General features: G+C 41.2%; 2 protein-coding genes across 3 annotated transcripts in view; both read left to right on the plus strand.

Annotated features, from left to right (window-relative positions):
* LOC113019247 (uncharacterized) overlaps nt 1–7,585 on the plus strand; it is an 83,714-nt gene extending 76,129 nt beyond the window's left edge. The window contains exons 29-33 of one of the 2 annotated variants that reach the window (XM_026162815.1): nt 3,356–3,466; nt 5,695–5,985; nt 6,920–7,036; nt 7,123–7,244; nt 7,333–7,585. In XM_026162815.1, coding sequence (XP_026018600.1) covers nt 3,356–3,466; nt 5,695–5,985; nt 6,920–7,036; nt 7,123–7,244; nt 7,333–7,407 — 716 coding nt within the window. In that variant the 3' untranslated portion in view covers nt 7,408–7,585. The remainder of the gene's footprint in view (nt 1–3,355; nt 3,467–5,694; nt 5,986–6,919; nt 7,037–7,122; nt 7,245–7,332) is intronic. The other variant, XM_026162816.1, reaches the window with a different exon arrangement.
* Nucleotides 7,586–11,466: 3,881 nt separating this feature from the next.
* Nucleotides 11,467–23,069, plus strand: part of LOC113014294 (zinc finger protein 638-like) — a 64,934-nt gene continuing 53,331 nt past the window's right edge. The window contains exons 1-2 of the mRNA XM_026155722.1: nt 11,467–11,498; nt 12,278–12,355. Of these exons, the coding sequence (XP_026011507.1) occupies nt 11,467–11,498; nt 12,278–12,355 (110 nt within the window). The remainder of the gene's footprint in view (nt 11,499–12,277; nt 12,356–23,069) is intronic.

A 23,069-nucleotide genomic window follows, 5' to 3' on the forward strand; every position in this document is an offset into this window, starting at 1 on the left:
GGCCAAACTGTGATTAGCATAGAAGTCCAATAACAAAGCACCGCTCGGGTTCAGATCAGGGAGGCCGTTCCTCCCAATCACGCCCCTCCAGGTCTCGCTGTCGTTACCCACGTGAGCATTGAAGTCTCCCAGCAGGACAACAGAGTCTCCAGGTGGAGCACCTTCCAGCACCGAATATCGGATGACGATATAAAAACATCTATCGTTTCATTTTACGCTATCGTTTGTTTCGTGGTATCGCAAAATAAACTGTTTACAGTAATATTTTTTAATATTTCTCTTATATTTAATATAACCACACTACGTACGGACAAGCGCCTGTTTTTATGCGTTGTCGTTAGCAACAACGACGGTAACACCATCGCGTGTCCGCTTGTTTATGTTCCACATAAACCTTTCACAATAAAGCTCAAGATCCTGTTGAGACTTTTCAAAATAAACTGAATCACGTGAAAGAGCAGAGTATTTACGGATGAGAATTAAAAAAGAGCCGCCAGGTGCTAAAAAATAAACCTTAGACTCAAACGCTAGAACAGGCTTTTCCCCGCAGCACGCCGTGTAATAAATACTCACAAAGAAAACGGCGGCCGTTACAACTTATGTCTAAAAATGTATAGTTTCATGCATCAGTTAAAACACTCGACTCCAGCTACATGACGCGCAGCTGGAAACGCTTCACGCAAGTCGAGCTGCCCGAGATTCACAGAATTTACAGAAAATGTAACATTTTTGTGATTTATATCGTTATCGGACGATAGAATTCTTATATCGGGATATGAGATTTTGGTCATATCGCACAGCCCTATCTGACATTGGCTGTTTTGCTTCCACCACGATAAAAATCACACTTCATGCACAGCTGTCTCTCTCACTCTCTCACTTTCCCGTCTCAAATCTCTGTTTTGTGCATTATTCATTTGCTCATTACCCACCAGTCTACCGTTGTTTACAGCGCTGTCGGTCGCCGTCTATTTTTTTTTTTTTATACCTCAAATGACCTCGAACAAGAAAGCCTGTTCTGCTGTTCAGTACTGAAGAAATGTAAACTTTATAAAATTATGCAAAATCGCAGAATAGTTTTAAGGTTATCTGCTGTAAAAAGCCAGGCCAGGAAAATTTCCTTCATGTCATAGAAATCAGTGATGATACCCAGCCCTAGTGAGTAGCCTAGGCCCAATAGAAGTGGATGTAGCTGTGGGTAATGAGAAAAGATGAAAAGAACTATTGATAACTTTTTTGTTAAGTCCTGATCCGTCTGAAATTCATAGCCAGTGCTCTGACACAGAGCCATCAACCTCTGAACGCTGAAAAAGCACAATGTATCCAGAAAACACATATGTCGTGATGAATGCACTGCGCAAGTGTCCCCTCTCACCACTGCCTTTCAGTGGCAGGCAGCAGCAAACAGGTCATCAGAGGAGGCTGATGTGATGATTAAGTTTAATATTGTCTACAATATTGCCAAAGAGTGCCAAAGCACTTTAAGCACAAACACAAGATTGTTAGTTAATCATTTACAAATCAATATTGTCTTTATGGACATCAATTTCCCCCCCAAAACTATACTTCAGCAATGAGCAGGGCAGTGTTGGAAGGAAATTGAATGCAAAACAATAACCAATATGCACATACAGGTAGAAACCTACAGGACTACATTTCCAAAATAAGAAATCCTTAGCTAAAGGCCACACTAGGTGTTTGGAAAATGGTGGCAAAAGAAATAAGCTGCAGAAGAATATAAAAATATTAAAATGGTGTGCATATGATTCGGAATTTACACCAAATCATGTAGACCCTAGTTTTAAAAACTGGATAGGTAAAGTAATTACATTGATATGCGGTATTGTAAAGGAAGATGAAATTGTGAGTTTCCAAACTTTAAAGCAAACATTTCATTTAGAAAACCAAAACAACTATAGATACTTACAGTTAAGAAACTTTTATACTCGAAACATTAAAAACCAAATACCCACTACAGCGAGGCCATTTATCCAACTCTTTTTAAATGCTCATAAGTCAGAAATTAGGAAAGGTGTAATCTCACAAATATACAAAAGTCTTCATGATCTCAGCAATTATTCAACCAAGTATATAAAAGAAAGATGGGAGAAAGAGGGAGGTCTGGTGATTACAGAAGAGGAATGGCAAAACATTTGTTCTTTTCATTGGAGAAGAACAAAATCACATATTTGGAAGTTCTGCTAGAAAAGTTTTGCTTGTTTTTTCATTACCCCAGCTTTAAAGGCGCATTATGATGATGGAAGTTGTGAATGTTGGAGGAACTGTGGCTACGAAACCTCACACCACTACCATATAATTTGGGATTGTAAGAATATTAAGAATTACTGGATAGACGTCCATAAAGTGATGCAAAACATATTTAGTACATATTTACACTTTGATTTCAAATCCATATTTTTAGAATACATACCCTCAGACATAAAGGGTATGTATAAATACTTACTTTGTGTGCTGCTAGCTGCAAATAAAAAGGCACTGACCAAAAGGATCCACCAACATTAAACAGCTATATTGATGTAACTTTGGAGATTCATAATATGGAAAAGATTACTTATTTTAGTGAATTTTGAGTATGAGAAATATGTAAAACACTGGGGAAAATGGCTCCACTGTGTGAGTTCCATAAGGCCATCATTGATCATCAATATCATTGATATTCATCACTGAAGGACTGGCTGTCTAAATATTTGTTTATTTTGTTTGTTTTTTATAATAACGTACTAATCAGCTACTTAGTGTGTTGGCTTTTCAGTTGCCCTCTCTCTGGATGTATATAGTTACAAACTGTATCTAGTGGCATTTGATTAAAGCATTTATTCAATACATTCCGTATATAGTTTGAGTTAGGTTGTTACACATATGAGAGTGGCTTCTGTCTGGTAAGAGGTCATGAGTTTAGTTGGCGAGGGGAGACAGAATGCATTTGAGGTCGAGACACACACACACACACACACACACACACACACAGTAGGTAGACTCATTTCTAGGTAAAAGTTCAGGCCTAGTTTGCAAAAAAAGTGTACATGTCAAACTGCAGTGTTAAGTGAGGCGCTTGAAAAATTTGAGTGTGCCTAACTAAGGTAGTCATCTACCCTGCTGAAAATTGTCTCATTCAACTAGTTCAACTTCAACAAAAGCATTTAGATTAAACTTAATCCTATATCATCTCTTAGGAGAAACAGGAAACTTTATGCTTGACAGAAATAGTTTTATTTAAATGGAGATTTTCCCACATCGCCCTGTTAGAAGACAGCATTTAACTTGGGTATATTTCAACAAGAAATGAAAGTTGTTACTGTCAATACTGCCTGTGACCTCTCATTTCTTGTTTTAGAGGAGAGTTTCAATTTTGTGATGGTGGACGAGGTGGGAGAGACTGTGGAGAAGGAGGCGGTAATTACCAGGACAAGAGGTCGACCCAGGAAGAGAACCAGGCAGACCCCGGGTCAGTGTTGGGAAGGTTACTTTTAAATTGTATTCCACTACAGATTACATAATACATGCACCAAAATGTAGTTTGTAATGTATTCTGAATACTTTGGATTACTTAATATACTGTCATTGCTTTTCACAACTACATGAATGTAGCAATCACATCCTGCAAATTCCTGTTTGTTTTTGGCTTGTAAGCCCAAATCTGTCTGAATAGACAATATATTTACTGTAGGGGAGAAAAGACTTATGTTAACATAAGATAAGATGTTTGCTCAGTGGCGAGTAGCCTTCAGTAATAGTAATAAGTCACGTAGATACTGAAGTGGCACATAACCCAGGAAGCTACCACAACTAAAGCAAGGTAGTTGCAGCAGGCTAACGTTAGTTTTTAAAAAAGAACTTCCAGATGTTTCTTTAGGTTGGAGCCTTTAGACCAGGGGTGTCAAACTCAATTGCACAGGAGACCAAATATCAAGGCACACTTTAGGTCGCGGGCCAAACAAGATAAACATTTACTGAACACTAAAACAATGTTTTTTAAACATGAATATGAATTAAAAACAGACAGGAATATTATTCCAGATTAAATAAACTTAAAAAAAAAAACAACTTTAATTTTAAATATTTTGCTCTCCATAAAAATATATCCTGTCAAAATTCTGCAAGTTAGAAATATGAACATGCTGCCAAAACCCCAGAAAAAATAAATGAAAGCATTCACAAGGTTGGAGCCGCATGTAGACGGAGCTGCGCACTGCTTCAGGAGTGGAACTAATAACCCAAGGGCCATTCAGTGTTTAGTTGATGGTGTGTCGTACTTTTCCTTGAGAACTCTCCCATTAGAATGCAGCTCCATCTGAATCTGCACAGGTGCAGTTTCCACGTCAATTGTAAGTGGGTTGTGAAGCAGCTCGAAATTCTTCAAAGTCACCAAAGCACCGTGCGTGCTCAGTGCGCTCAGTTTATCAGCAAAGTGCGCTGACTTGGTTCAACATTACTTGGCAACAGGGAAAGTGAGGCAGGCTGCACTGGTGCATTTGTGACAGCTTCACTTGAAATGCCTTCACCACATCATACATGCCATGTCCATGAACTGACAGGTTTCCTTGCTGAGCTCAAAAACTCTATTGAGAACTTTTATCCCAACTCAGCCAGCGGACCTCTGTATGATGAGGAATGTCGGCAAACTCTGAATCTATTTCCCACATAAAAGACTGAAATTGACGGTGATTTAAACTTTTAGCTCAGATAAAATTTACGGTTTGTGTTACGGTGATCATTACATGCTCCATTTTTAGGACTTTACCACACAGCCTTTCCTGGTGTGTGATGCTGTGATATGCTGTTAACTCACCGGTACATTTCTCCTCCTGCATCTTTACTCACATCCTGCTGACTAGTCCGCTTTTTTTCACCGTACAACACCAGCGCTCCATCTGTTGTGAGTCCAACAAGTTTGTCCCAGAGCAGTTTCATGTCGGTTACACTTTGACATACGTTTCTGCTCAGGCTCACATTTGCCAAAATCTGCGTTTTGTCTGGACACAAGATGTTGCACACCTTCATCATGAAGCTCTTCAGAGTGCAAGGCTGATGTGGCTTTCTCCTCTGATGCAATAAAACTTGCTTTCACAACAGCTTCACTTTGTGATTTTGCTCTGGTGAAAAAAGTCTGCTGACATGTCAGATTCTTCTTTAGCTCTTCTACTTTCTGTAGTTTCTGCTCTGCATTTAGGTTTTTCGGCTTATTCTGACGTTTTGTCTCGTCTTAAATTAAATTCCTTAATTACAGCCACATTAGCTCCACTAATAAGACACACGGGTTTACCAGCATGTCTGTGAACATATATTCAGTCTCCCGCTGCCGGCGCTGAAAGGCTCTGCTTTCAGAATCAACTTTCCATCTCTTGTGCTGTCTCCAGGTCGTGTAACTGACGCACATACACAGGACACTTACATTAGACCCTCTCATTGTGTGTTTTGTTTGGGTTTCCAGCAATGTACCAAAAGTAGAGAGGGCCTAACATATGAAACAGAAAAATACTGCAGTTTAATCCATTTATTTCAATAAATTATCACCTATTTAAGGAGTAACTATAATGGAATACAGTTACTCATATTTTGTATTTTAAATATGTAACATCCGTACATATATTCTCCAGTGGCTGGCATCTGGGATAAAGTCGTGTCAGAGCTCTGAGACATGAAGCTTAATTAATCTGTTGTTTCCTCCCACAGTGAGAAAATCTGCTAGAGGGAAACCAGAGAGCACAAAAGATGAGACGGAAGAGGAGGAAACAACAGAACCACTGCCTCCAGCTTCTGTTAATCCCACTTTATCACAGGACCGAGACTCATCTGCACCGCCAGGTGATGGCCAGGCGGAGAGCCAGAGGACCGAAGAGGAAGCAGAGACCCAGCCTGATGCTGCAACTGCCCCTGCTGGACAGCAGCCAGAGTCTACGTGTCCTGATAAGGAGACAGAGCAGGGAGAGGAGAAGGATGGATGGAGCACGGTTGGCATTAAAGGTACAAAGAGCTGCTTTAAATCAACAAACTGCATCACTCTGACAGCGAAAACACAGTAAACTGAATATTAAAAGAAAAATTGTATAGCCTGCTTCTGTTAGCCTACTAATAGCTTTGAGATGCATTTCCACTACCTTGTGGTGGTGGTAATATGTTTTGTGGTTGGTGCTAAAGGCCCCAGTGTGTGCCAAGAATATATCCCACACCATCATCAGCCTGAAATTTTGACACAAAGCAGGATGGATCCAAGCTTTCTGACCCTGCCATCCTAATGTCACAGCAGAAATGGAGACTTTTTTTTTCTTTTACAGCGTTGCTGATCCTGTGTGAATTGGTCCCTCAGTTTTACGTTCTTAGCTTAGAGAAGTGGAACCCAGTGTGGTCTTCTGCTGTTGCAGCTCATCTGCTTCAATGTTGGATGTGCTGTGTGTTCAGAGATACTCCTCTGCATACCTTGGTTGTAATAAGTGTTTATTTGAGTTATTACATTCTCATCTGAACTCAAAAGTGCATTTTCTTCCAGTGAACTGCTGCTCATTTTGTCTTTCAGACGATTTTGTGTAAACCCTAGAGATGCTTCTTTGGGAAAATCCCATCAGTGAAATGCTAAGATTAGCAAACATGCCACATTTAAGTCCACGAAATTACTTTTCTTCTTCATTCTGATGCTCAGTTTGAATTTCAGCAGGTCATCTGACCATGTCTACATACCTAGATCACTGAGTTGCTGCCATGTGATTGGCCGATTAGAGATTTACATTAATGAGCAGTCAAACAAGTGTACCTAATAAAGTGGCTGACAAACATTTCACCTTTTCAAATAAATCAAAAATCATTTGTTTAATTACTTAAGTTATATTTTAATATTTTATAAACCCGGTGGCTCCTGCAGCAGATTTGTTGATGATTAATGTGTCGCTCTTTCCATTTTCAGTTGTGGGCAAACGCAGGAGGGAGCTTGTTGGACCTGAGGCAAAGCGATCTCGCTCTCAGTCTCCGTGTGTTGTAGCAGACTTCAGACTGCCTCAGTTCAACCCCAATAGCCCCCTCGGTGAGACACACACATAAACACACACGCACGCGATTCAAATGCTGTGTTAACACTTGTCTAATTTTCCTGTTTCTACTCCTCTGCAGGTCAGGAGTTTGTGATCCAAAAATCAGGATTTTTCTGTAACATCTGCTCTGTTTTCTACCTGAATGAGAAGACCGCCAAGGAACTCCACTGCTGCAGCCAGAAACACTACAACAACCTGCAGGTACGCATGCGCACACACCATTCAGTACACAAAATCACACTCTTGGCCTAACAATGTTTGGTTTCTCACTTTTCTGTTTTTTTTGTAGAAATATTATGAGAAACGTCGACAAAGAGCTTCAAAAACGTCATCTCAGATGTCTCAAGGCTCCGTTTCTGACTGATGGACCTGATCTGATTATTTTAACACATCACTGTGGAGAACAAGCCAATGTTTTTGATCCTACTAGTTCAGAAACTAAACTAATCACCGTGTGGTACCTTTTGTTGTAAATGATATGTCTTCATTCATAAATTGTTTTGTTTTTGTTTGTACAGGCTGGTGAAGAGAACAGTTTTAAAATGTTGTTATTATTTTATCTTTTATGTGAAAATGTTATTGAAAAATTAATAAATTTACTTAACAGGTCATCAGGAGGTACCTGACAGGTGTTAATAGTATATTAAATCTTTTTTTTTTTTTTGGTCATTTACATCTTTGGCTTCAGTTTCTTTAGAAGAAAAGGGTCCATCAACCTGAGTGTGTCTCACACTTTCCAGACTCACTGGCTCAAGTTTGAAGCTGAACAAACCACCAAATTCGGTCAGAAGCTGTGAGGTTCAAAATGAGAAAGCTGAACTCTTGATAAGAGAGGTTTAAGGCTTAAGAGAATTTTAAGTGTCTGTGTCGTTGTTTTCACTCTTTAACCCAGCATTTTAACATTGAGACAGTAATATTATACATACCACATTTCATTACATGGCAAATCAGTGTGCTTAACGGAGAAGAACACAAAATCTTGGTTTACGATGCCAAATGGAAAACGGCAAAATCTAATTTCAAAAAAACAATGTCACCTTACTGCCACTAGAGGTCAGTAAATAAAGCCCAGAGTTTGTTTGAGGCTGGTTGAAGGCACTGAGATGTAAATACACTGTGCGGAGGTGGAGCAGTGCCTTGTGAGAACAACACATCTGCTTAACCTCCTCTCATAGTAGGTGTGGGGCTGGAGATGAGAATGGGAAAGCACTCAGACAACCGGACACAAAGACCCCAAAACACAAACAGGACAAGTAGACCATCAGTGGTACATTTATTTAAAATAAATCAGTCCCCTCATCAGAGTATATGATTCTTTCTCACGCACCTTTGTTTTGTGTCACCCTGTTTTTTCATCTTTGATGACACAGAATTCCTGACTATCTTTCTGGTGTGCTATAATTTTATTATTTTTATATAAGATAAGATAACCGTTATTAGTTCCACACGTGGGAAATTTGTTTAGTTACAGCCTGTTAGGTTCAAAATTATTGGGGATGGAGACAAGAGAAAAACCACAATAACAACACTGGTCCGGTCGGGTTGAGTCAAACGATGATTTTAATGATCACACGCGTGGGAGATGGACACTGATGCAGACAGTCTCAGATCTCAAAATGGTGGAGCATTGCTCAAACTCTTATAGCCTCTGTTGCCTCCACCTTATCATAAAAGCCTAAACATTCACATGCTTTCTCTCACACAGCGCCTAAGCTACGACCTTGGCTCCCTGTTTATCTGCTCCTGCTGAGATGGGGCAGAAAACTCCAGCATATTCTGTTCTCTTCTAATCAGACAAATAAGGCGATGACTTTCTGCAAACAGTATTTCTTATAACTCAGCAGTATAATGCATCATAAAACAATATCATTCATTCACAATAAATCAGCAGTCTACTTTAATGCAAATCAGTTTAACTGATGCAATAGTTATCAGCTTCTTCTAATTCAGGAGAATAATGCAAACTAAAACTACATAATAATTCACAATCTTTAATTAGGGATCTAACATGGCATAAAATAATATTATAATCTAACAAGCCAAAACTGGACAGTGCAATGTTACAGCAGCGAAAATTTAGAAAAAATACTGCAATATATGATAATAAGAATAAGATACTGTACACAATAAAACAGAATAAAATACAATTTAGTCAGAAAAAGAGAATTGCACTTCGTGTTATTGCACATGTGTGGATTTGTGTGTTTGGTCAGCTGCAAAATCTTTGTTGTGGAGTCTGACAGCTGTAGGAAGGAAAGACCGGCAAAATCTCTCCATCCCACATCATGGGTGCCAGAGCCTGCCACTGAAGGAGCTGCTCAGTGCTGTCAGAGTCTCCTGCATGGGCTGGGAGATGCTGTCCAACAGGGATGACGGCTTAGCCTCCATTCTCCTGTCACTCACTGTTAGAGAATTGTAGATCAATATGGTTGTCATTGTGCAAGATGATTAGATCTTTAGCAAGACTGCTCACCTCTGTTTTCTACACACTGGTTCGTTAAAAGGTTACGCCATACATGGGGTGACTAGGGACATCAGTGAAAGGTCACAGTGATATGTGGTGTAGCAGAAAATGTCACACACACACATCACAGGCGTACATGTTCACATGTGAGTGTCTTAACTGTCATATTATAAATGAAATGTTTGTGTAACTACTGTTGTTGATAAAAGGACTGTGAGGGGAGGCCGAATTCAGAGTTGGCTGAGTTCGGGTGAAGAGCTTACAACTCTAGACCTGACCGGACTTCCCTTGCAAGTAAAAACCGATGGAGCTCTGAGTGTCTTGCTTCCTTCACAGTAACAGGCCACTGAGACAGCGAGGTCTGCAAGTTTAGACCTAACACTCACCATCTCCACTGGGTCCAGAGGGCATCCTAGAACAGAGCTGGCCCTCCATATCAGCCTGTTCTCTTCCTGTCCCCAGCAGAGATGCTGCCGCCCCCGCAGACAACACCATAGCAGATGGCCTAGGCCAAGGGTCAGCAACCTTTAACACCCAAAGAGCCACTTGGACCCGGTTTCCACGCAAAAAAAACACTGGGAGCCGCAAATACTTTTTGAAATCTAAAATGAAGATAACACTGTATATATTGTTGTTTTTTTACCTTTATGCTTTGTGTGAACAACTAAAGTAAGTAAAGTTTATTTATTAAGCGCTTTTCACAGACAGTCAGTCACAAAGTGCAGTACACAAATATTAAATTAAACAATACAATCAATAGACATTGTACACAATGTAAAAGATCAAATGTAAAGAATGTAAAGAATATAAAATACGTAGATCAACAAAAGGCTTGTTTGAAAAGAAAAGTTTTCAGCTGCTTTTTAAAAGAATCCAAAGAGCAACTAAGGTGTGTTGCTTATGAAATCCATGAAGTGCTACAGAGAAAATTACATTTTATTTATGTAATTAACACATTTTGAACTCTTAAAGGAATATAACAAAAGGAAAGACACCCAGCTGAACTAATCCATGTAGCAAACAAAAACTGTTGTGAGCTGCCACCCTCATTTCGCCTTTGGGCTTTTGGAGCCTTGACCTGACTTTTCAAAAGTAATGAGAGCATGAGGGTGGTAATGGATGTTTGTGTCTGTGTGTGCCTGTATGTCTGTTTCTATATGTCAGGTTGGGTATCAGACGCCACCTCTCTGGGGACATCTCAGGCCCTCCAAGGTATGGAGACCTATCTCCCCCCACCACCACTTCCCCTGCCGGTGGCGGACTCCCTCAGACATCGGTGCGTTGGTGGTTCTTTGTGTCTGGGGATGGGCGTCCAGGTACACACCGGCTCACTCCTTGGCGGCCGCTTATCGGGGCCTGGAGCCTGGGGCTCGCTCGGGCCACTTCGGAGGTAGGGTGCCCTCGGCCTGAGGCTCGGTCACTCAGGCACAGCTGGCTGCCGGCGGAGCTCACGGGCACATCACTGCAACTCCCCCTGGCTTCTGCTCCGCTCCTGCTGAGTGACCCCTCATCTGGGACTCTCCTCAGCTCTTTCAGGGACAGTGGCGCAGCTGCCCCTCTGTGGGTCTTCCTTGGTCTCTTGTGTTCTGGGGGCCTCTGGATGTCTGGAGTTTTGATCTCCTCCACACCTGCTTCACGCCCTGGAGGACGGGGCTGTGCCCCCCCCCCCCCCCCCCCCCACCCTCTAGCAGATCATTACATGAAGGAACCTTTTAAAAAAACAAGCGCGTTCATGCTCACAGGTGTACACACGGGTGATCACACCCACAAACTACACCCCTTTTGGCTCCTACCTCAAAGCACACTGTGTTCTGTTGATCTTATGTGCTGCACAATAATGTTTAATATTTAGTATTTACTGTCATATTCCCATATATCATTGTGATGTTGTTTATTCTATTACTCTTGTTCTCTTCTGCTTGTTTTCTGCTTGTGGTCAATAAAGAGATGCTGAAAAGCATGTTCATGGAAACATCGTCGGATCTGCCGTGGTATGTTTACAATAAGACTTATGGTCCCAAACCTCTGCGCATAGCGTCTGCAAATCGGGGCTTCCATCTTTACGGAGGACTAAGCAGTCATCATTCAATATATTAAAATTTTATGAATAAAAGGGGAACTTGTGATATTATTACTTGTGACTGCATTAGTATTATAATTATTTGGCAGAAAGCTTATTTCAGGGAGAATCATACCTTATTTCCCCCCTTTGCCATGCTTCCTTTTCGCAAACTTACTCATGTCTCACAGTCACAACATAAATTATATTTTTATAATGTAAAATTAATCTGTGCAGCATTGGTGATGGGGTGTAAAAGTAATTTCACATATTAAAATGCAGGCTGTGTTATAGTGGTAAAAAAAGATATGATAGATCATCATCAAGGACATTTATATATGAGTTGTTTTCCTATGGAAATAGCGCCACCGTGTGAAAAATTAATTATAGTACACTTATCCTGCGGCCACTATAAGCCATCACAGAGAAAGATGTAGTGAAACTTCCAATAACACACTCAATAAAACATTTAGAACTCACAGTTGTATTTTTCTAAAAACTAAACAAATTTTAAAAAAGAAAAACAAGTGCTAATTCCTTCTAATAATAAGAATAATATCAATAGTATGATGCACGGAATGCGTTAGTGGAATTACGACAGTATCTTGAAAGTTGTCGTTTCCCTTCGTGCTTTTATTTTGAAGGCAGACCATTGAAACGGAAATCGTTGCGCTGGGTCACGTGGTTAGCGTTTCCTTTCCGTTAGCAAAGCTGTAGATTGCAAGAAGTTCTTCGTGAGGATTCATTTGAGCACATCAGAACAAACGGATTCCACACATATAAAGCACGGTATGTACCCCGAGTTGTTGTAAAAAAAAAAAAAATCCCAAACAAACCTGCAAGCGATCAGCTTTTCCTTACAGCCGCTGTTTGTCGAGTTGTGGTGGTTAGTGATGGGCAGATGAAGCCCCATGAAGCACTGAAGCTTTTCATCCAATTGGTTCACCCCAACGCGAAGCTTCATGAAGCTTCATTTGCTCTAGCAGGACACCTACTGGACGTAAAAATAATAGCTGGCATGAATTTGAAGAGTGTGGCATTTTGCACACAGCCTGTAAATGTCAACAACAAAAGGAGTGTGTAAAACATGTATATTGTAGTGATGGCAGTATACTGTGTATATTTATAGTGGCAGTATGGGAAATGATTATTTGGAAATGCTTGAAATGGAAATGATCATTTACTGTGAGGTGAGGTGTGGTTGGGGTGTGGACAGTGGTTGTGCTTTTGTAACGTTGAGGTATGGACAGCTACACACTACCTGTTCACATTTTATTCTGTAAAAACTAAATTTTCACTGCTTTTATGACCTTTTTAGTGGGGAGAACATAGCTAGGATTTAATGATTTAACAAATCTTTTGAATCCTTTGTCCTCCACAATGCTAAATGGCTGGGAGTCCTCAATCACCATGCTGACCAGGTCTTCATCTATTTGAGATTGTTCTCCTGAGGAAAGACAATAAAGATAAAGCACAAATATAAATATCACATACGTAACTTATAACAGTTGTATAATATTGTTATATCATTTAGTAACATTACTGCATCCTATATTATCATTGCATTTGATGGCTCACCTGGTCTTGCTCCACAATCGGTGTCCCCCTTATTCTCATGCAAAGCTCTGTAGTGCCTAAGCATGGATGAGGTGTTGTTGTTATAGCCCAGCTCCCTGGCACATAGCAAACACTTCACCTTGTACAAAAGTCAAGACAGCTCAACATAAATTGTATTGCACCATCAGTATCATGAAAATACATCTTCTGTAGAAATTTACATACCTTGTTGGGAGGAATAAGATCAAAATGTTCCCACACAGGGGAGGACATCCTCCTCTTCTTAGCCGGCTCCATTCTCTCCTGACTTTCTCTCCTCACTCTCATAAACCTCCAAACGGTCTCCAAACTCTCACTAACCGCAACTCTCCATCAAACACCCACATTTTTGAATGAAGTCTGAGGGGTTTATATCGCTGTCATATCTCGCGGCAAAGTTCGAACCACTTCATGAACCAGTCACGTGGTACAGCCGGGCAGCGAGGCTTCGGACGTCATCATTTTCAGCTCCTCCCATAAATGAAGCAAGCCTCGATACTAGAGCTGGGCGATATATCGAGTTTTTAAAAAATATCGATATATTTTTATACGAGATATAAGATGTGACCATATCCTTTATATCGATATAGTCTATGTTACGTTATAATTATACTTGCGGAGCCGCAAGTTTGCCTTTCTTTCGTCCACTTTCGTCTTTACGCAACGTTACTCGGCCTCGCCTCTCCTTCACTGAACACAACTCCCCCTCCTCCCCCATCGCTTCACCTGCAGGAAGCGACAAGATGGACACGGCAAATCTCCGTTAACGAGTTACTGCGCATCGCCCCGTGCGTGGGGCTGGACGGCGTCAACGTGTTAGCTAGCTAACCACGCTAACGAGCTAACCACGCTAACGCCATGCAGCCCAGAGGTGCTGCACGGACTAAAATCCTTTCATTTTCTCAAAAGTTGACAGCGCGCCTTATGTATGAATTCTGGTTGTGCTTGATGGCCGCGAACCGATTTTATGTGGAACACGGCGCTCAGCAATCTGTCAAAAAATGTTTTAGTACGACTTTGGTAAGCTACGGAGCTGCACCGCTTGATGGATTGTCGGAGCATTACGGCTGAGCCTCGCGGAGTGATACGTACTGTGCTTCAACGTAATATTACCTTACTGTGTATAAGGACCATAAATGGCACCTGTTAAGAGACGTGGTTGCGAAGCGGATTACAAACTCCAGGCTGTCAGTCACGCAGTACAAGTTGGGAACAGAACAGCTGTGAAATCTGTCTTTGTTATAGTGCTCGTCTTTTACTTTACATTTTGACTGCACATTTGTGAGCTTTTTGTTATGCACAAAAACAACATTGTTTTCTTTTATTTATGGAGCATTATTATTTAATAAATGCTCATAATTTATTTTTGAGTAAATTTTATGTACATCTGCTCTATGTTAATAAAAGTGCCTGTGTGACATCTGGGACACAGCTTTGACTAAGAACTCTCTTTTTGTTCTTACTTTATGGCTTTAAAAAAAGATATATCGAGATATATATCTTATATCGCCATCCAGCTAAAAAATATCGAGATATGAATTTTGGGTCATATCGCCCAGCCCTACTCGATACGCGCTTCGCGGAAACGCCCCCTCCATTACTCGACACACGCTCCGAAGCCTCGATACAGAACGTCCCATCACTAGTGGTGGTAGTTTGTAAGCGGGCCTGCAGGACGTTGCATTGCTCCTCGGTAGCTGCATACATTGCCTTGCCTTTTTGCCTCCTTGTGGCTGGACTGGTGGATTATGGTCTCGCCTCATATCTCACTGCTGCACGGATTTTGCGCAATCCGACTTAACTCAGTGGCATGACTGTCGTTATCCCACGTATCTCCGCAGCCACCGTTTTCCTTTATTTTCATTGCAAGCTAGTTAGGTGGGAAAACCCACGGGAACAGCCATACTACACTATGTGACTGCATTAGTATTATAATTATTTGGTATATAGCTTATTTCAGGGAGAATCATATAGCTTATTTCAGGGAGAATCATACCTTATTTCCCCCCTTTGCCATGCTTCCTTGTGTGGACGCTTCACCTCTTTGCTCTTGAATGCTTTGCTTCTTATATTGATTTTTATTGATTTTTATGCTGATTTTTTCCCTTTTTTCCGTGTGAGCTTACCTGCGATAACTTCTGGACACTTGTAGATCATTAGGACTAGAGTGTTCTTAACAGAAACAGCAACATTTTATGGTTACCTTATCCTCAGCGCTCCGTGTGTCTGTGGCCTAGACACAGCTGAAGCCTGATTACAGCGTCTGGGCACCGAGCAGCCTCAATAGCCTGGAAAGGTGCTAACCGCTAGGCTAACTAGCAACAAGATGCCTTCCCTCTCCACAGATGACTACCACAGCCTCCTGCAGAAGATTGCAGTACTGGAGACAAAAATTCATCGCTTAGAAGTAAACGTGGAGGTAAATGGACTGTGTGGAAATGAAACAACCTTGCCTTTGATTCAAAACAATGGCGATGAGCAAGCTAGTACACAGCTAAGGAGCACAGATAACATGACCAAGAAAGTAGACTCTGTGCATTATTATAAATCCTCAAGTGATAATCCCCCCTTAGACTGTCTTGGTGCAAAACCAAGACATAAATCATGTCTCCTGGAAGGGGGAGGACGTATCACAGGCAGGGCACAGCGAGCTGAAATCTCTGAAACCGACTGGCCTTCACTTCCTACGAGACAGAGAAGCTCTTCTACCCCTGTATACGGGAGGAAACAGGACTGGACAACCGTGAATAGGAAGGTTAACAACAAACCTCCAAAACAACTGAATGTGAAACTGCAAAACAGATTTGCTCCACTATCAAAGGACCCTGGATCTATATCGGACAACCATCCATCTAAAAGCAGCGAAATAAGGTCTGAAAATCTGTTGAAAAGTGAAAGGCCACAGGGAAAGCTAAAGGCTAGGCCTGAAACTGATTGTGGGTGACTCTGCCGTAAAGGATGTACAAAGGATGTGCGGTAAGAACACTAAAGTCCTCTGCTTTCCTAACGATATGGTCAACAACCTGAAGGAGAGAATTCTTCAAATTGCAGATGAATATCCAACTGTGACAAACATTGTTCTGCATACAGGGTCAAACGATGTGTCCAAACAACAGTCGGAGGTTCTGAAACGGGACTTTACTGGATTATTAAATACTGTAAACTCTCTGAATGCAGCTGTATTCATCAGTGGACCTGTACCGCCGGTCAGAGGAGGAGACGAGAGATTCAGCAGGTTGTTTACACTGAATAAATGGCTTATATCAGCATGTGCTGACCACTCAGTGCATTTTATCGACAACTTTAATATTTTTTGGGAACGCAGGCATCTGTTCAAAGCAAATGGATTTAATTTTAACAAGTCAGGGGTGAAACTGTTCACCTCCAACTTGTTTTATTCCATACGTCATCCATCCGTGCTTGGTGCCAAGGCTGAGATAAACGAGGAGTTATCTCATAAAGAGGAACAAACAGTACTCCAAGAACAGACAAAGCCCAGCAGAAACCTTGAGGAGGAGCTCCATTTGCCCCCACCCGGGAAGAGCCTCAGAAAGGAGAGACATCCATGGCATCTGAGGAAGAGCCTCAGAAAGGAGAGACATCTAAGGCAAGAAGAGGGGTCCCTATTTGCCTCCAACTCTCTCAACAACACCAACGACCAGGACAAGGGACCATGACCTTCCCCAGTCCCCCAAACCCCTGACAGGCCATCACCCTCCTCCCCCTCCCTTTCTCCCTCCTCCCCACACCTGAAATTCACTGAGGAGATGATGGAGCAGGTCAATGCTGGGCTCAGATCTACCCCCCGTCCCAATCCCTTTTTGTCCCCCATAAACCCCCCACCAGAGCGGCCAAAGGTTCGCCATCGAGCCCCACCCTCAACAGAGCAATCGAAGTCACATTGCCCAGCCTCGCCCCCCTTAGTTCCTCTTCATGCCCTGTCTCCGCAGTCTGATATGTGATATGTGAAGGGTCCGGGCTGTGAGGATTATGGCAGTGATGACTTTTCCCAGGAGAAGCTGGGACCCTGTTTACTAGAAGGTTTTAAAATTTCTGTACTTTTAGGTGACAGGAGACATGTGGCCTGGTCAAAACACAGAGAGCTGCACTCTAAAAGATCTTTAAACATAGTAAACATACCTTGTGTGCCACAGACTGCTCCCAAACATGAGGGGACAAGTAATACCTCTAAAACACTTAAGTTGGCTTTATTAAACATTAGATCTCTAGCTGGGAAAACATTTTTAATTAATGATTTAATCACTGAGCACAGCCTTGATTTTATGTTTTTAACTGAAACTTGGTTGGACCAAAGTAACAGTGGAGCTGTTCTCATCGAGACGACCCCTCCTAACTACAGTTTTATCAGTGAGGTCAGGGCGAGCAGGAGAGGAGGAGGGGTTGCTGTCTTATTTAATGAATCATTTCAATGTAAGCAGCTATCTCCTGGAAGTTTTCAGTCTTTTGAATATGTGGCTTTACAGCTGAAGGCCCCATCCAAAGTTGTGTTTCTTAATGTTTACAGGCCTCCCAAATACTGCACAGACTTTTTTAATGACCTCAGTGAACTGCTGTCTGTGATCTGTGTTGATTTTGACTGTGTAATTATTGCTGGGGATTTTAACATTCATGTGGACAACCCTCAGGACAAAGGGACTAAAGACCTGAGTAACACTCTGGGCAACTTTGGGCTGACTCAGCATGTAACAGAGGCCACACATAATAGAGGACACACTCTTGACCTACTGATCTCCAAAGGCCTGAGCATTTCAAAGGTTACTGTGTCTGATGTGGGCCTGTCTGATCATTACTGTGTTTTCTTTGAAAGTAAAATCTCAGCCCACACAAATATATCAACAACAGTGATCACAAAACGGTGTATAACTGAACACAGTAGTGCAATTTTTAACCAGGTCTTCCCATTAACACCTGACCTGCCCAGAGGGTCAGTCAATGAGCTCGTCAATAGCTTCAATGCTAACATGTTAAATGTAATGGACACTATTGCTCCCATTAAGGTGAAGGTTATCTCTGGAAGGAAAAAGTCTCCATGGAGAAACTCCACACTGGTGAAAAATGAAAAAAGAGAGTGTAGGAAAGCTGAGCGCAGATGGAGAAAAACAAACCTCCAGGTTCATTATGACATTTATAAAGAGAAACTTCACAATTATAATTTACAACTGAGGAATGCAAGGAGGTCCTACTTCTCTGACATCATCACTAAAAACAGCCATAATGCTCGGGTCTTATTTTCTACAGTTGACAGGCTAACAAACCCTCCTGTGTCAGTGGTAGCTGAACTTCATTCGACCATGGCCTGCAATGACTTTGCCAAATTCTTCACTGAAAAAATCCAAAAAATTAGACAAGCAATTGGTACATCAACAGCAGATCCAGGATATGTACTGTGTCCACCAAAAAACTGTTTAAACACCATGAAACAGTTTCAACCTATTAACAGCAAAGACCTGGAGGACATCTTAGGTCAACTGAACTCCTCCTCCTGCTGTTTAGATGTCCTGCCAACAAGTTTTTTCAAAAAGGTCTCAAAGACTTTAGAGTCAGACCTGTTACAGATCGTCAACTTTTCTTTATTATCAGGTGTGTTTCCAGAATCACTAAAAACTGCTGTAATCAAACCTATACTGAAAAAGGACAATCTTGACAAGACACAAATGAACAACTACAGGCCGATCTCAAATCTCCCGTTTTTAAGTAAGATCATTGAAAAAGCAGTTTCCCAACAGCTCAGTTACTTCTTAAAACAGAATAATTGCTACGATGCCTTCCAGTCAGGTTTTAGACAGAACCACAGCACTGAAACCGCTCTGACCAAAGTGTTTAATGACATATGTCTGAATACAGACAGTGGAAAAATGTCAGTCCTAGTTTTACTGGATCTCAGTGCAGCATTTGATACAGTTGACCACAACATATTACTCAAACGACTGGAGAACTGGACAGGTCTTTCAGGAACTGTACTAAACTGGTTCAAAACATACGTAGAAAACAGGAAATACTTTGTATCAATAGGTAACTTCACATCTGAGCAGACAAGTATCACATGTGGAGTTCCCCAAGGTTCCATCTTGGGACCCCTTCTGTTTAACATCTACATGCTCCCACTGGCACAGATTATAAACAACAACAAAATAAACTATCACAGCTATGCAGATGACACACAAATATATATCACAATGTCACCAGGAGACCGAGGCCCTGTACAGGCTCTTGGTAAATGCATTGAGGAAATCAATGACTGGTTGTGCCACAATTTTCTCCAGCTAAACAAAAACAAAACTGAGGTAATAGTCTTTGGCGCCAAAGAAAAACGATTACAGGTCACCAGAGAACTTCAATCTATACATCTAAAAACCACAAACCAGGCGAGAAATTTGGGTGTAGTGATGGATGCAGACCTAAACTTAGAAAAACACATTAAGACAATAACAAAGTCAGCTTACTATCACCTCAAGAATATATCAAGGATAAAAGATCTGATGTCTCAACAGGACCTGGAAAAACTAGTCCATGCATTCATCTTTAGTAGGCTTGATTACTGTAACAGCATCTTTACAGGTCTACCTAAAAAATCAGTCAGACAACTACAGCTCATTCAGAACTGTGCTGCTCGAGTCCTCACTAAGACCAAAAAAGTGGACCACATCAGTCCAGCTCTGAGGTCCTTACACTGGCTGCCTGTCCGTCAGAGGATAGACTTTAAAGTTCTGATGCTGGCCTATAAAGCTCTGAATGGTTTAGGACCAAAATACATCAATGACCTCCTGACCCAGTATGAACCATCCAGATCCCTCAGGTCATCTGGATCCGGTCTTTTATCAGTTCCCAGAGTCAGAACCAGACACGGAGAAGCTGCATTCAGCTTTTATGCTCCTTATATCTGGAACAAACTCCCAGAAAGCCTCAGATCTATGGAACGCCAGGACTGCCATAATGAATTAATTAAATACACCATTAAATAATTAATTAAATGTGGCAATAATTAATTAAAATTGGAATTAATTAATTAAATAAATAGTTATGATATATGTAATTAATTAATTATTGACACATTTAATTAATTATTTATGTATTTCACGTTTTAATTAATTATTGACACATTTAATTAATTAATTATTGACATATTTAATTAATTATTTATGTATTTCACATTTTAATTAATTATTGACACATTTAATTAATTATTGACACATTTAATTAATTATTTAATGATATATTTATTTATTTCATTTTGGCAGTCTTGGCGCCTGGCTCTCATCATGAAATAATTTTATCTGTCAGCCTCACCCATCAAACTCAGGGGGCGGGGTTAACGCTGATCGAGTCAAAACCATTGCTTTGGCCTGGTGGCCATTGTTTCTAGCACACAACAACCGGCATGTGGAAGCTAACAGAACTGAGCTTTGAAAAACCCTGTTTGTGTGTTACCAAATACCGTTTTAATATTTTTTTAGCCGAGAATGTAGTGGTTTAATCTTCATGTGTCTGGTCGGTTTGTCAAGATACTGTCATGGTCCTGGGCCATGTTGGCCCAGTGTTCTTAGTTTCCTTGTATGTTTGTATTTTGTTCCTTGCTTAGGCCATGTTTTCTGAGTTGCCCTGTTGTGTTGTTCCCTAAGTGTTCTCCCCGTGCTCTCTCTTCCCCCTGTGTGCCCTCTATGTATTTATGAGCCCTCGTCCCCTTTCGTGTTTATTCCGTGTCTCCCCTGCCTGTTACGTTGGTGTTCTACTCGTGCTCTCTCTCCTCCTGTCTGAACCTCTGTACTTCCTGTTTCACCTCTCCCGTCAGTGTTCAGTTCACCCCGCCCTGTCTCGTTATGATTATCAGTGTCACCTGTGTTCCCCGTGTGTTCCCACTTCCCTCGTTAACCCTCTGTGTATTTCTGTCTGCGTCTCCCTCTGTTCAGCGTGACGTCGTCCCTCATGTTGTGTGGATCTCCCTGTGTCTCTCTGCGTATGTTAGTTTACTTTTCCCAGTTTAGTTTTGTATTTCCTATGTTCTGCCATTCCAGCATTAAAGCTGTGATTTTGAGTTCATCCCCGTGTCTGTGAGTTTTGCGTTTGGGTCCTCCTCCTGCCTGCCACACAGCCGAGCCTTGACAGATACAGCCTCTTTGCAAAAGTGTTTCGATGATTTCGGAGATGTCGTCCCAGTCTCACGGCAAAGCGTGGGATAGACCCGCTCGCCTCGCAAGCAATCCCACCGACAAAGCGCAGGCCCCGGTACACAGCTGTAGTAACCCCCGCTGACTTCTTTTACTGAGGTTATATTTATCGGTGTTTTATTTCCTGATGTTCTTATGTGTCCTACGTGTTTCAGTCGCCAATTCTGAATTATAACTAACATTAAAAACATGTTTAAGGAGGAGAGAGAGCAAATAAATCTGTTTAACATCTGATCTTTGGGTTTTTGTTCAGTAATCAGCGTGACCTGTGTATAAACACATAAAAGAGATAACGTTGGTGTTTCCGTCATGTAGTAACTGCTGGCTTTAACTGTACAAAGGTTGTTCGACACTATGAAACACATACAGACTTCATGATGTTCGGCTAATATTTTTATTGTGAATATTAATCATGCTGACCTCGCTCTGTACACCACGCAGCGAGGTCAGCATATCCACGATATCCTCAGCTCCATGAGTTAACACAAAGTTTCCCAGCTGACTATCTAACTGCCAACTATTCCAGAGACGTGAAAATATATAGCATAAAGAAAAGTGTAAGAGACTCAGCAGCAGATTAGAATAACAGTTATACATTTAATAAATCACCAAATGAATCCAAGAAACGAGCAAACCTGTTCCGACAATTTGAGTTTGTATTCCCTCAGCTGCAGACTCGCTGCTGTTTAAATGTTTGAAAAGGAAGATTAGATATAAACAAACGTCAAACGTAGACTCAGTCTGCCTTCACATTTGATATGAGGCCAGCACGTATAGTGGCCTCAGCAGGCTATTACTGAAATACACATGCTATATCATAAACTATGATATAAACAGGGAGGTCCTATTAACATGTTTAGTTTTAAAGGACACCTTCCTGCCTTTAGTATCATTCATGAGCAGTATTCGTTTTCTTCTAACATCCAGAAGTCTGCACAATGTGTTTCATAGTTTGTAACAAGCCTTTGACAGGTAAACATAACATGACCGAAAAAGCAAAAAAAAAAAAAAAAAAAAAAAGAGAGAGAGAGAGAGAGAGAGTGTTGACATAAGAAGAGAAAATGCTCTCAATTATGGAGACAGGCAAATGGTTCATTTATGTTTGATGTGTGTTTATTCCTCCCTAAATATTGTCGGTGAAGTTCGCCATGCACGTCAGATTTTCCTGCGCATTTTTATACCTCTGCCAACAGAGAGAGAAAAAAAATCACATTCTAACAGACAGCTGGTGCTTAGAATACAGTTGAAGAACTATTAAAAAACAGATGATATTTAGATGATAGTTCAGTCTAACACATGTGCCAGTGAACCATTAAACGTCTGTGAAACTATGCAGTTATGAAACGTAACTTTAACCTCAGCCAAACTGATTTGCTCAGTTGTAAATAAAACAGCGAAGTAAACGTGACCCGACAGACAGAACCTGAGTGAATGAAGTCCAGCGTTTAACCACTGAGAGCTAAAACTCAGCTGAGGTTTGAAAGCTGTGTGCTGGTGATTGGACATCAGCCGCTGATAAAGCTGGCTCGCCTATAAAGTGCTCTGTAAGGAAACGAGCTCCAGCAGCTCTGCGCTCGGGGAAAATACTATATTTACTTATCTTGTGCAGAAAAATGCGCTGACATTGCGTTATATCGAGCACCGGCTGCCCAGTTAAACTGTGACTATCACCAGGTAACTAGGCGTGTTTCTTGAATTAACAGCAGGTGTTAAACAGCTGA

The sequence above is a fragment of the Astatotilapia calliptera genome, chromosome 3 (assembly GCF_900246225.1).
Source record: "Astatotilapia calliptera chromosome 3, fAstCal1.2, whole genome shotgun sequence".
Lineage (NCBI taxonomy): Eukaryota > Metazoa > Chordata > Actinopteri > Cichliformes > Cichlidae > Astatotilapia > Astatotilapia calliptera.